General features: G+C 38.0%; 2 protein-coding genes across 2 annotated transcripts; both read right to left on the reverse strand.

The window, feature by feature from the left end:
• Positions 1 to 651: 651 nt before the first annotated feature.
• dmc1 (DNA meiotic recombinase 1) lies at positions 652 to 6,138 on the reverse strand. Its single transcript, XM_037690760.1, has 13 exons — positions 6,082 to 6,138; positions 5,896 to 5,940; positions 5,664 to 5,810; positions 5,476 to 5,558; positions 4,618 to 4,670; positions 4,493 to 4,534; positions 4,345 to 4,417; positions 4,104 to 4,195; positions 3,883 to 3,956; positions 3,607 to 3,721; positions 1,159 to 1,219; positions 944 to 1,060; positions 652 to 721 (listed from the first exon to the last, which is right to left on the reverse strand). Exons 1-13 carry the CDS (start codon positions 6,136 to 6,138, stop codon positions 652 to 654), a joined length of 1,029 nt encoding a protein of 342 aa, XP_037546688.1.
• A 1,820-nt stretch (positions 6,139 to 7,958) lies between these two features.
• Positions 7,959 to 11,699, reverse strand: tomm22 (translocase of outer mitochondrial membrane 22 homolog (yeast)). The gene is made up of 5 exons (XM_037690761.1): positions 11,639 to 11,699; positions 11,391 to 11,564; positions 10,834 to 10,952; positions 8,859 to 8,976; positions 7,959 to 8,710 (listed from the first exon to the last, which is right to left on the reverse strand). The coding sequence occupies exons 2-5, from the start codon at positions 11,478 to 11,480 to the stop codon at positions 8,636 to 8,638; spliced, it is 402 nt and encodes a 133-aa protein (XP_037546689.1). The 5' UTR covers positions 11,481 to 11,564; positions 11,639 to 11,699; the 3' UTR covers positions 7,959 to 8,635.
• Positions 11,700 to 12,453: the final 754 nt, after the last annotated feature.

Below are 12,453 nucleotides of genomic sequence, written 5' to 3' on the forward strand. Positions count from 1 at the left end.
AGACCAAAAACATGTGCACGTTGATTGGTAACTAATTGTCAGGTGTGAGAAAGTGAATGTTTTTTGTCTTGTTTGTCTCTATGCGTCCCTGTGATGGACTGGAGACATGTCCGGGGTGTCCCCCACCTCTCGCACAGTGATGGCTGGATATGGGCACCAGTGACCCCCATGACCCGAAAAGGAAGAAGCGGGTAAAAATAATGGATGGATCTACTTCAAATGTTGGGTCAACTAAATAATAAATCAGCCACATTTCCAAAGTCAATTTTACTCTAAAAAGGTAAAGATTCACTCAGACATTTTTTTTATTTATGGCATTTATTTTACTTCTCTTCATTTTAACATTGCTAAAACACAAGAGTCAACATCAATGAAGCTATGAATAGAACATCCTTTAAAAACCAACGGAGCAAGATCATCTGAATAACTCAAGAGTTAAATAAGGTTAGGAAACTCAATAAATAAATATTTAGCTTACAATAAATATCCTAACAGGTAAACTGGGAACAAGGTAAATTAAATTTAGCTTACAATAAATATCTTAACAGGTAAACTGGAAACAAGGTAAATTAAATTTAGCTTACAATAAATATCTTAACAGGTAAACTGGGAACAAGGCAAATATTAAGTGTCTTCATTTAATTTGATCCATCACTCTTTGGCATCAGTAACTCCTCCACCTGAGATGGCAAAGGTGGCTTCATTCTCAGGCATATCAGGACTAGAGAAAATAAAGAGAAATAAACAAACAGTCAAACACTGAACTCTTCGGCTTCCAAATATTTTTACTGTTCAAATAAAAGTCTGTATGTGGCTCATATGTGAGTTAAGTTCAAGTCTTTGGGGTGGAAGTGACAAACTAGGCATTTATGTTTTTAATTTCAGTATCTTCTGTTTGTCTCGTTGCTCAACAATTTCACATAAAGTAAAAAGTGACACGCACCTGTCAAATATTTTAGCAATTCTCATCTCGCCACGCCCCTTCCTCAAGCTGATCCGTGTGGTGGAGGCGTGGGCAAGGATGTGCCCACCGATGGGTTTCTTGGGATCTGCTTGAAATCTAAAACAAAAATCATTAAAAAAACTCAAACTTTCAAACTAGTGGCCTACGATGACACACATTCATAATTTAAAGAAAGGCTGTTTGTGATTTCTTACGTCATTCCCGCCCCAGGATCAGCTGTCATTTGGTTGGTGACAAACACGGCTACATTGTACTCTAAAGAAAAACATCAATAAACACAATAATTATGCTGATTAGCTAAATTTGGCCAAAGGGATCACAATCCTGTAAACCCATGTATTATAATCAATGATCATTTACTGAATAGATAATAGAGCAAGAATAACTACTTCAATATATCAAATCTGATTTGTGATGTTTAGAGCAGGGGCCACCAACCTTTGTGTGACTGAGAGCTACGTCAGTGGAACCGAGTGACATGAAGGCTACTTGTTTGATACAAACACACATTTGCACGACTCACCTTTAATCAGTAATTTCCTGCGGGATCAATAAAGTTCTACCTTATCATAGTATTAATAATAATAAATTTACTACATACATGTGAATATATGACTGCGTGATCCAAGGACTCCTCACAATAATTATCAATAACGATTTGCCATGGCAGATATGATTATTATTGATAATTAGTGATTAGAAGTCAAGTTCTCAGTTTGAATCCCTTTTGAGGCTCTTCTGTGTCTCTAAAGTGTCCCTAGCTGTGACTGGGAGTGTGGACGGTTGTCTCTTTGTCTGTCCCCGTGTTGGACTGGAGGCCTGTCCAGGCTGTCCCAAAGGCAGCTGAGAGGCTCCAGCCCCCACCCCAACCCTGGCTAGGATTAACAAGGGGGGCATAATGGATCGTTTACCATTGCAGAAAACAGATATTTAAACATGAAACATTATTTAATTTAATCTCAGTCAGTAACATTTGAAATTCAGTGAATTTTGAATCCAGTATTTTTGTATTTTTAAATGAATCACGTAAACTTTAGTACTGATCCTCAGATCTGCAGCATTTTTAATTGATCATCACATATTTTACTCTTTTTAAAGAAATTATCTTTCACCTTATTCATCATTGCTTCTTTCAAAACCTCCCCATCTGAAAATGTCTCATGAATAAAGACTGCTGTTTGTTCAAAGACGCCTTTAAACCTGATGTTTATCTGACCGTCATGCAGGCCGTTAGCATTGAAGCTAAAGGGTTAGCTGGTTAAGTGTCAAGGTTCTTTATTGTCATTCGCGTCACACCTGGTACATGAGGTGGAACGAAATATGTGCTCATGGTCCCAGTTACACCCAACAATGGCAAAAATATAAAGTATAAAAAGACACAGCATACAAAGTATAAGGATCTAAGATATAAACTAAATCATATGTCAAACTCAACATCTGCTGTCTATCACGGTGCACTAAGATTCATAACTGGCTGTGATTATCGTACCCACCACTGCACCCTGTATTCACTGGTTAACTGGACATCATTAACTTCACACAGACTCTCTCTGGTACATTTTTATCTTTAAATCACTTCTTGGTCTGCTGCCTTCATACATCTCCTCCTACATGTCTCTGCATGAGTGCAGCTACAGCGTGCGCTCTCAGGACATTATTACCTGCAGTGTTCCCTCTGTGAGGACTGAACTTGGAAAAAGGGCCTTCTCCTACTCTGCTCCTGTTTCCTGGAACACTTTGTACAAAGATCTGAAGCTGTCAACTTTGACCTCTCTAAGGAAAGGCTTAATTTATAAACCGATCAATGCCGGAACACAAATAGCAGGTGGATCGGCTGGGAGGGGGGGGGGGGGGGGGTCCTGGGGAACGTGCAAGCTCACAAGAGAAGAACTGACAAGTTGTTTAATGACATATATTTTGTTTGCAAAGAATAGAGTTCTAACATTTATTAAACATTACTTCTGTATTTACACAAAAAAAAAAAACATCAAAATTGTGATTTGACAAACTCACAGATAAAACTAAAAAATGTTGTCAACGCGAAAGAGGAAAGAGGGGGCAGGTGTCCCTCTCGCTTTGAGTTTACTCTTTGTTGCATGCGTGCTGTGAGTGACAAGCGTCCAGTGCGTCATAAAAACAGCAGCGGAGGTGTCAAGAGTTATTTATTTATCGTCTCAGCAGCAGAGGGACCGACACGGTTCAAGCATGGCTCCACAAATGACAAGGCAGCCATATTTGTTCAAAACTTTATTATTAGTAAACTTGAGAGTTGACGGATCCAAGCAAACAGTTACCGAACGCACCCTGACAAAATAAGAGAGTTCCCAATCCCAGATCTTGTTCCGGCAAGATCCGGTTCAAATTAAGCCCCGCTCTAAGGGATTTTGAACAACTGTTAAGTTCAATGCAAAAATCAATGCAGACATGTTTCTGGTTTTAGTATTTTACCTCATTTCATAATGTAGCTTGATTTTTACTTTGTTTTATATCACAGGTCTCGCTTGTAAATGAGTCCTCGTGACTCATTGAGACTAACCTGTATAAATAAATATCCTGATGCATGCTCAATAATCCAGGTAGAAAAATCTAAAATAAAGATTGAATGAAAAAACAACAACCTTCTGGTTTCCACCTCTCCATACCTTCAGAGATCTTCTGCAACCTCGAAAGCATCTGGGCCAGTTTCTGCTGCCGCTCGGCCAACTCTCCACGACCGGAGAAGTCCACTCTAAACAGAGCCATGATGGAGTCGATGATCTAACAGGAAAGAGTACATGAGAAGGATGTCCAGCAGTCTTATCTAGTAATCCCAAATATAACTGGTAAGTACAAAAAAATAGAATATTCCACTTTGACTAAATTTACAAAGCAGAATACAAAACGAAGTCACAAAGATCTTTACAGCTTGAGCTGTTTACCAATAATTTAAACACTCCTCCTTCTTCATGGAACTTCGCTGCTACGAAGTCCAGCAGCTCCATCTGGTGTTCACCTGCAGAGACAGCACATGCTTTGTTTTCACAAACATTTGAACTGAGATGAAGCAAAGACATACAATCTCTACACACCACAATGCAAGACAATACAATAACTCTAATAATGCGGTCTTGTTCGGAGGAGCTGCAGTGTCTGTACGCACTGGTGTAGGCTCGGGCATAAAGCACATTGTCCAGCACAGCATCATGGTCCACATTAAACCTGTCAGCGATGTCTCTCAGCCTGTCTGGTCGACTGGAATCAGACGCGTCAAGAAAAATAGAAGACTATTACAACAAGATGGTAACACCTGCAACCAGTCATGAATACAGGGCAGACTGGTCTACGCATCAGCCAATCTCCGTACGACACACGATGATTTTCTGTCCCCACTGTAAGGATACAAGGTGTTCTCTGTGTCAATGAAGATGATCTTTCCACCTGAGTATCCATCCTCGCCTGGCAGCTGTGCAGTGACTAAACAAAACCAAGAGTCAGATTTATGGCGTGTATGTGATTCGGGCTAAATAGCATAAAAAGCTCCTTACTCACCACAAAGTGTGTGGGACAGCTGTGTTTTCCCTGTGCGGAACTCTGCAGAAACAATAACGGAGTATAATATATCATGTTCCACAAGAAAACATAAGAGAAAACAATACTGATGGATGCCTCCTCACCTCCAAAGGCCTCTGTAATAGCCATACTCTCTATTCCTCCACCCAACAGTTTGCTGCCACATACAGATAACAGAAATAAACAAATGCATCAGATTCATTTAAGGGACAGAGCAGATCTTTTGATGAGGAGAACTGTAGAAAGGTTGTAAACTACACCTCATCTGCTGTAGATAGCTTGGTGAATGACCTCAGCTTGAAAGTTTAATTCTGATGGATTGACGGCCATCAGCAGAGAACAGTGGATCGCCGCCATCTTAAACAACTACAATCTCAAAATTTGGTATAAAAGTTCATACACACACTATTCTACAGTTTTATATTAGTTTTTCCTGGTAGAAATTGTATGCCTGCAGGAAGTGCCTCAGCCTGCACATGCCATAGCTAGCTGCAGCTGCTGATTGTACTTGTAAATATTCATAGAACTCCATGTAAATAATCATGTAATGTAAAAGTGGCACCACTGTATGATCCGTTTGTTTTCTTTACCTGTTTGTTCCTGTTCGGTGTCACAAGGGGGCTGGTGCCAATCTCCAGCAGCCTCTGGGTGAGAGGGTACACTGGCAACAAGTTTATTATATATATAAAGGTTATATATATATATATATATATATATATATATATATATATATATAAAGGTTTATAGTATTATATTACTGATGGCAATAAAGTTTTGAAGCAGGATAATTTTTATAAGGCTTACCCAGACCGTCAGTTTATGAAAATTCATATACTTTTCTCCAAACTGAGTTCACTTAAAAAGACATCTACAAGAAATATTTTGATAACGTTTCCACAGAATCCCATGGTAAAAGATCTGAACTGCTGGTTTTATATTAGCATTATGTTGTAAAGCTTTACTCAAACTCCTGGCTCCCAGTTGTGATGTGGAACACCTGCTTTCTCTTGGCGCTGTACTCAAAGGCCGTCTGGAAACCAATATTCTGTAATGTGAAAATAAACATCTAATTCATTAAGCATAATAAACCATTCAGCACCATTTTTATGGACAAAGTGACAAAAGTTGAAGATATAAGTTTGTGCTTGACCAGCATTTTTCCAGCAGCTTCCTTGATTTTTTCCACTTTTGCCTCCGACAAGCCCTTGATGTTGCACAGAGCTTTGCGTGTAGTCATCTGGATCCCCTTCACGGTGCAAATCCCCACCGATTTCAGCTTTTTAATGTCCGCCATGTTCTGTCACACATGAGGATGGACAGATAAATGGTTAGTGTACAAATGATGTTACGTCATAAATGTTATGAAGCTGCTGTTTGCTCACAATCCCATGCTTCTGTAGGAGATCGATGTCTTGGAAGAAGGATTCCTGGTAGAGAAAAATAAGATTTGTTAAACGTGATGGATTAAGAATTCATTTTTAACCTGAGAGCAGCCACAGCTGCATTATAGTGTTATTAATATTGAGCAGATTTTTTTTTTCAAAAAGGCTAATGAAAGTATATCGTACTTCATCATCTTGAAAGCTTGCTTCATCTTCAACAACCTGATCCTCAACAACTTTCATTTTCAGTCCTGATCAGTTAAACAGGAAATAACTACTTAGCCCAAAAAACTTGAGTCCAAACCATCAAAAGCTCACAAAATACAGGCTAGGATGCAAAATAAATACTTTTTAACTTAGTTTGTAACCTCAAAATGACAATATATATTTTTTTCTAAATGTACAATTTATTCTTTTTTCCCCTTCTTTAAATAACTAGCGTTAGCCTAGCGTTAGCAGCGTCACTGGCGGGAATCTCTGAAGTCAGACTCATTCAGGAACCACCGGAAACTCTGCTTTCACCGCTTGAACGGACACACTTATCATTTATTAAAAAATATATATATTTCAAGTGTTGCTTTTTTGCCTCTAAAACAATCTTACAACTTCATTAAAATTAACATTGCTATCCAGGTGTTTAGTGGATTTAAATAAAGAAGAAAACAACAATTAGTCTTGTCTATTGAGTAATGTTCCAATTTTATCCCAAGAACTGTAAACGCCTCATGAATGCAACTTTCTTCAAAGAGCATACCGACTATTGTTGTATTTACAGCTTTTATACTGTTGGCATCCAAGAATTACGGCTAAAGTTTTATTTTAAACAATTTATAGTGATTTCTTAGAACAACTGGATGTAATACAAAACAATAAAAATTCACAAAGATCGTATTGTTCTTTAGAACTGAAGGGGTCAGTAAAAAAAGCACAGGTGCAGTGGTGGTTTTAGCCTTTTTGGGGGGTGCTCAAGCACCTCTAAATTTTAACTCAGTACCTTTAAAGTAAGGGCAGTTCTGTTGATTGCATTTATGATTCAATGCAACAAAATAAATGTAAAAGGTAACAGATCATTGAAATACTTGGTTTATTTACCTGACTTCAATTGCTGTGTCCAACCCGAGCTGCTGTCTTTAATTAACTGTGCCCTCCTGAGCAGTTTAGTTGAATAGTCCTGCTTCAGAGGGTGGAATACAGTTTATTCCATTTCCAAAACCTAAACAGTCTGGAAAAATGTAAAAGACAGATAAATCCCTGCGGCCAACCTCATGTGTAATGTAGAGCGCTACACTATAATCTTAGTCTGCATTGCACACTGCTAGCTTAGCGCTATTTCTTGTTGTGCTGAGCGCTCTAAAATAGTTATTGAATCAATTATGTAGGTAAACATAGATGTTTAAAAAACAGTTAAAAATACACCAGAATGCAGGAAACGGCATCTACTTTATTCAAAATTTTCCGTGGGAGGACCTCAGACCCTCACCAGTGTGTCCCCCCACGTTATGAATGCTTCTGACCTCAATGGCCACCACAGAGACTCAATGGGAGTAACCTGTATAAATAAAGTTTGAATGAATTGTTCAAGCCAAGAGCCATTGTCAGCACTGGGGGGCTAAGCACCCCTAAAGGTCAGATTCTAGAATCGCCCCTGCACAGGTGTCATTGATTAGCATTCACAATTAATCTGTATATTTTACATCTCATGCAAAATATTACATCAATTTTTTTACTGTTTGTAAAAACCAAGTTGTTTGTTATTAACTGATAGTTTAGTCTTTCTGGGGAAAACCTGTATATATTTTTATTCCCGCTTAAACAGATAACATCAAATAAGCCATTTCAAAATTAAACTATATTTATACTACCGGTATTTTACAACTTATCTTACACTTATTTTTTAAAACAATGCATCATTGGTCGCCAACCAAATATGCTTTTTAAATAAAATAAGCCACAATCATCCTAGAAATAAACTTGTCACTTTTGAGTATGGTGATTTAATTTCTCCTGTAATGTCAAACAAGAAACAGAACCGTGTGTTTTGAGTGTAAAAGAATGTACTGTTCCATAAACGACCACAGAAAAAACAAAATGATCCAAAATGATGCATTTCACAGACTATTAAAGAGCAGAAAACATCTGGTTTGGCTGCATCGTGTTTATAGCAGAAAAACAAAACGACGATGGCAAGTATTAAAGGAGAGACACTGACTGTGCACACACACACACTACTGTGAATTGTGACGTATAAAGTGACAAAACGCACGTCACAATTCTTTACAGCTGTCATTTGTAACTACCATCAGTTTTTCATACTTGTATAATCAGTAAGTACATGAAGACGGACATTCTGCCAAAACATGAGCCAATCCTTGGACACTAAAACAATCTTCTGACCTCTTCCTCATGTATGCACTGACATTTGATATCTCTATAACTAACTGTATTATATATGCTGAAATAAGTATTTTATGATTAAATAAAAAAACAACAGTAAAAAGAGTGCTCCAGGAGACAAGTCTCTGTGTGATGTTGGGAATAAGAAAAAAGGGCGAGTGCAGAGTCAACCTGCTTCTCTGAGCAAATGGACATGGTGGAGGGAGCCTAACGCAGTTTTTGCCATTGTTAAAATGAAAACTGCCTTTCTGCACACTTCTGCGTCGTCTCCTCGTCTCTCCTGGTGGAAGGCCCAGCTGTGTGTGGCTGCAGCAGATCTCAGGATCAGGTCGCCCCCTGCAGCTCTTCACATCTTGCCAGGAGCAGGAGGCATCATGCCCGACATCCCACCAGAGACAGCAGTGTTTGGTCCCAGCAGGATCTGAAAGTGGGGAATAAAAATAGATTCATTATTCTTATTATTGACATTTGTACATCTTATTTTAATTTTGGGACAAACTTTACCTTTTCCCCTTCCACAAAACTTAAAAAAGTTTAGTTGTAAAGAAGAGTGACCCAACATTACTGACCTGTCTCTGCTGCTGTAGCTGCTGCTGCTCCAGCTGTAGCCTCTCCGTCTCAAACACTACAGGAAGAACCAGTATCATGAAGGAGGTCGTGCCCACCCAGAGCGCAGAGCGAGAAAAGCTGAAACAAAGTGAAGAACTGGATTAGCTTCATTTATGGATGATGTTATTTACTACTGGCACCCATGACACAGAGGTGTTGTAGGAAAATATGGAGTAAATTATTGACTTTGATCTCTCTGGTGACACAGAACTTCCTAAACGATCAGAACATTTTTACTACAACTAAGTTACAGATATGTTACTCACTAAACGCAAGATTTTAGTACAACTTCGATATTAGCGTCCAAAAAACTGCCTCAGCAAATCCAAGTCCAGATTAGATTTTTGCGCTCGCTAAGGTTCAGAGAAATGTGAAACGTCCCGTGTTCTGTGCACTTATTCAAAACGTCCTAAGGTGTAAACTTAGGTGTTCATCGTGCCTGCTTATAATCACAAAAACAACAACAATAAAATTATGACCAACAGAACTTAGATGAAGGCATTCTGTTTTATTCCAGACATCATTCAATGCCCAATAAAAAAAAAAACGTATTTTATGTTGGAAAGTTTTATTAGGGATGCACGATATTATCGGCATGGTATCGGCGGATATTAGCGATATTAGCGATAAAGTTAAATATTGGACATCGACCATTCCATTAAAAAATTAACCGATATAAAAGGCTTCTGTTTTAAGTTAAATTTTAATTTAAGAAATTGTCAAGCATATTTATTAATGCACTACTACTTACACGCTTTTCACCTGTCGCTTGTGAACAGGTTTTCTTGATAAATTTGACATTAAACATAATCCAAGTTGAAGAGTTACATCATTTTCAGCCCCTTTTTTGCATCTGCATTTAGCAGCAGGCCAAACTGATAAATATGCAAATTAATATAGTATTTTAATTCCACAGCAGAGAAAGTTATGTAGTCTCTGTAAGTAGGTCTAGGGGAAAAATATCGGTATTGGTATCGATTATCGGCCAAATAAGTTTTAACATATCGACATATTGGATATCGGCCAAAAATCTAATATCATACATCCCTAGTTTTCATGACTATTTGATGAATCAGTTCTCAACAAGCTTTTACTGCGGTTTTCATGTATTTGTATGTTTTTGAGATTGTCAATAATTTCTGTGGCCTAAAAACAAATTACTCTCTGAAACGTAAAACCTCTACTGAGGTGCCAACCCAAAGCTAAATGTGTTGACTTTGTTTTGAAATCAGAGTTAGTCGCAAACATGACTTTTAAATAAAATTATGAGAAAGATTAGGCACACTCAAGTTAACTGTAATTAATTCATTATTCAGCTGAAACATAACGAGGGAATCATTTTAGAACCAATTCAAGTTCAAAAGTTTTGGTCAACAAAATACTGATTACCAGTTATTGTCTTTGTTTAACAATAGCTTCTTTTTGTACCCACAGAGGTATGGGTGCACAAAGACTACAACTAAAAAAGTATAAATTATTTCTGAAGCATCAAAAATACTTTATAGAAACCAAGGTAAAAAAAAAACCTAAGAATCCAATCTGTCTATTAGAGATGAACATAAGTCATATGCACTAATACAGGTGTATTTGTCTCATTTGTCGCTTGGTGTCCCTGTGGTGGACTGGAGACTTGTCCAGGGTGTCCCCCTCTCGCTCAGTGACTGTTGGATATAGGCACCAGTGACCCCCACGACTCAAAAAGGAAGAAACAGGTAAAGATAATGGATGGATTTCTTACTTTCTGCCAAATTCCTAAATGTGAATATGCAGCTGACTGGTTCTCATCTTTATCTTAAAACAGTAATATCAGGTTATTGCAAATAGTGTTTTCAGGGCATGATAAATCTTTAAAAGTAACTTGTCCAGCACTTACTCCATCCCTGCTGCTAAAGGCATGCAGCGACGGGATGAGGAGGACATGCTGCGGAGACTCACCTGTAAAACTTCTTGAGCACTGACACAGAGCACTGAGCAGAAACCTCTGCAGCTGAGCGCACAGAGTCAGGAAACATCTCTGTCAAGCCCCACAGCCTCTCCACCAGGGTCTCATCCAGCTGAAGAAACAAAGTAACAACGTGTTTATTAAAATATCAAAACGTAACATCAAACTGAAATAAACAAAGTTAACTTTCTGAAGTGTTTAAAACAGGTAGAGCCATATATTTAGGAAGCCTGCTCCAAGTTTTTAAACCAATAATTTCTAGCATTGGATTTCTTTACCTCCACACACTTAATCGATACCTCCATTAAATCCTTTATAGCTTCTTCTTCTTTTTTTTTTTTAAATAAGGCATTATAATAAACTAATTCTAAACCAGTCTGCATTAATGTTATTGTTAAAAAGGCTGCGTGTAAAACAGGAATAACGACTCGAAGATGTGAAGGACGGAAGCTAACTGGTTAGCCTCGGTACGGTCAAGTTAAACCGATAATTAAAATAAAAACTGTAAAGCACAAAACAGCTAAAGAACAAGAAATGACTTGACACTGACGTCTTCATCTTCGTCGCCGTCTATCTCGTTTTCTGGAGGCCGGGTGGACACCGGGCCTGAAGCGGGGGACAGCTCTTCGACTGCGGCCATGTCTGCTGCTCTAAACTCGCTCCTGCTCGTCCTGTTAGCTTAGCTCAATGTGCGGCTAACACGTCGCTGGAAAACACGGGGAAACTGGCGCCCAGTAGAGCTTATTTAGCATCAATTCTTACAGTTTTTCATTGAAACTAGCACCAAGGAACACGCACCGGTCCGATGAGAGATTGAGGTCACAGCAGGAAAACGTGAGTCCCGTCAGGAAGGCAGGGCAGGGGTCAGTTTGTAGGATGTGTGAAAATCAAGTGCGCCCCCTGTCGGCTGGGGAGACTCACAGCTTGTTTCAGTCCAGCGCCTTCTTGGCAGACATTTAAAATAATATAACTATTTTCCGACCTAAAATATATATATATATACTGCGTGTCACTATATATATTACCTTATATTATAAGTTTAGTGTACCCTGGCTTTAAATAAGTTTTTGTTCAAGAATAAACCTCATTGTTGTTGCATTTAAACTTTCTTAAATTTATTTGTATTTTATAGTTCAGTGTGGTGTCCTTGTCAAATCCACTTAAGCTTGTTTCTTTACAGAATTTGTGTCAAACTCAAAGCTTGCCGGCCAAAATTGGCCCTTGATTATATTTTACCTACACCCAAGATAATATTGTATCATATCTGGCTTATCAGTCAGGCTCTATAGATTTTCATTTTATTTAAAAATTAGTATATTTAGTGATTTCTCATGACTGATGAATGTGAACTTTTCTGTAATCTTTGGTTTTGACAACAAAGTCAAAGAAAGTGAAGAAAGTCTAATGAGAACATTCAAAGTTTTGCTGACGAACTTGCAGCCAAGAAAAGACGTCAGGTATCTGACTTGAGCTAATGTGTGTTAATGAGCAGAAGAGATTCTGATATTTTAAAAAATATATATACTTTATTTTTATTGTAAAGTCAAATGTTATATACAGTATATGTATATATATATATGTATATATATATATATATATATATGCATGTATAT

Source organism: Nematolebias whitei, chromosome 17, assembly GCF_014905685.2.
Source record: "Nematolebias whitei isolate Nwh7 chromosome 17, NemWhi1, whole genome shotgun sequence".
NCBI classification, from domain to species: Eukaryota; Metazoa; Chordata; class Actinopteri; order Cyprinodontiformes; family Rivulidae; genus Nematolebias; species Nematolebias whitei.

Bases quoted from the DNA above. Each gene is read 5' to 3' on its own strand.
- tomm22 (XM_037690761.1), bottom strand. From the start codon at position 11,480: ATGGCCGCAGTCGAAGAGCTGTCCCCCGCTTCAGGCCCGGTGTCCACC. The intron at 10,953-11,390 runs GTCAGTGTCAAG...TTGTTTCTTCAG, and splicing joins ACGGCGACGAAGATGAAGAC to CTGGATGAGACCCTGGTGGA. The intron at 8,977-10,833 runs GTGAGTCTCCGC...ACTTTGTTTCAG, and splicing joins GTGCTCAAGAAGTTTTACAG to CTTTTCTCGCTCTGCGCTCT.
- dmc1 (XM_037690760.1), bottom strand. From the start codon at position 6,138: ATGAAAGTTGTTGAGGATCAGGTTGTTGAAGATGAAGCAAGCTTTCAA. The intron at 4,671-5,475 runs GTAAAGCTTTAC...TGTATGTGGCAG, and splicing joins ACTGGGAGCCAGGAGTTTGA to CAAACTGTTGGGTGGAGGAA. The intron at 4,535-4,617 runs GTGAGGAGGCAT...TTGTTTCTGCAG, and splicing joins TATTACAGAGGCCTTTGGAG to AGTTCCGCACAGGGAAAACA.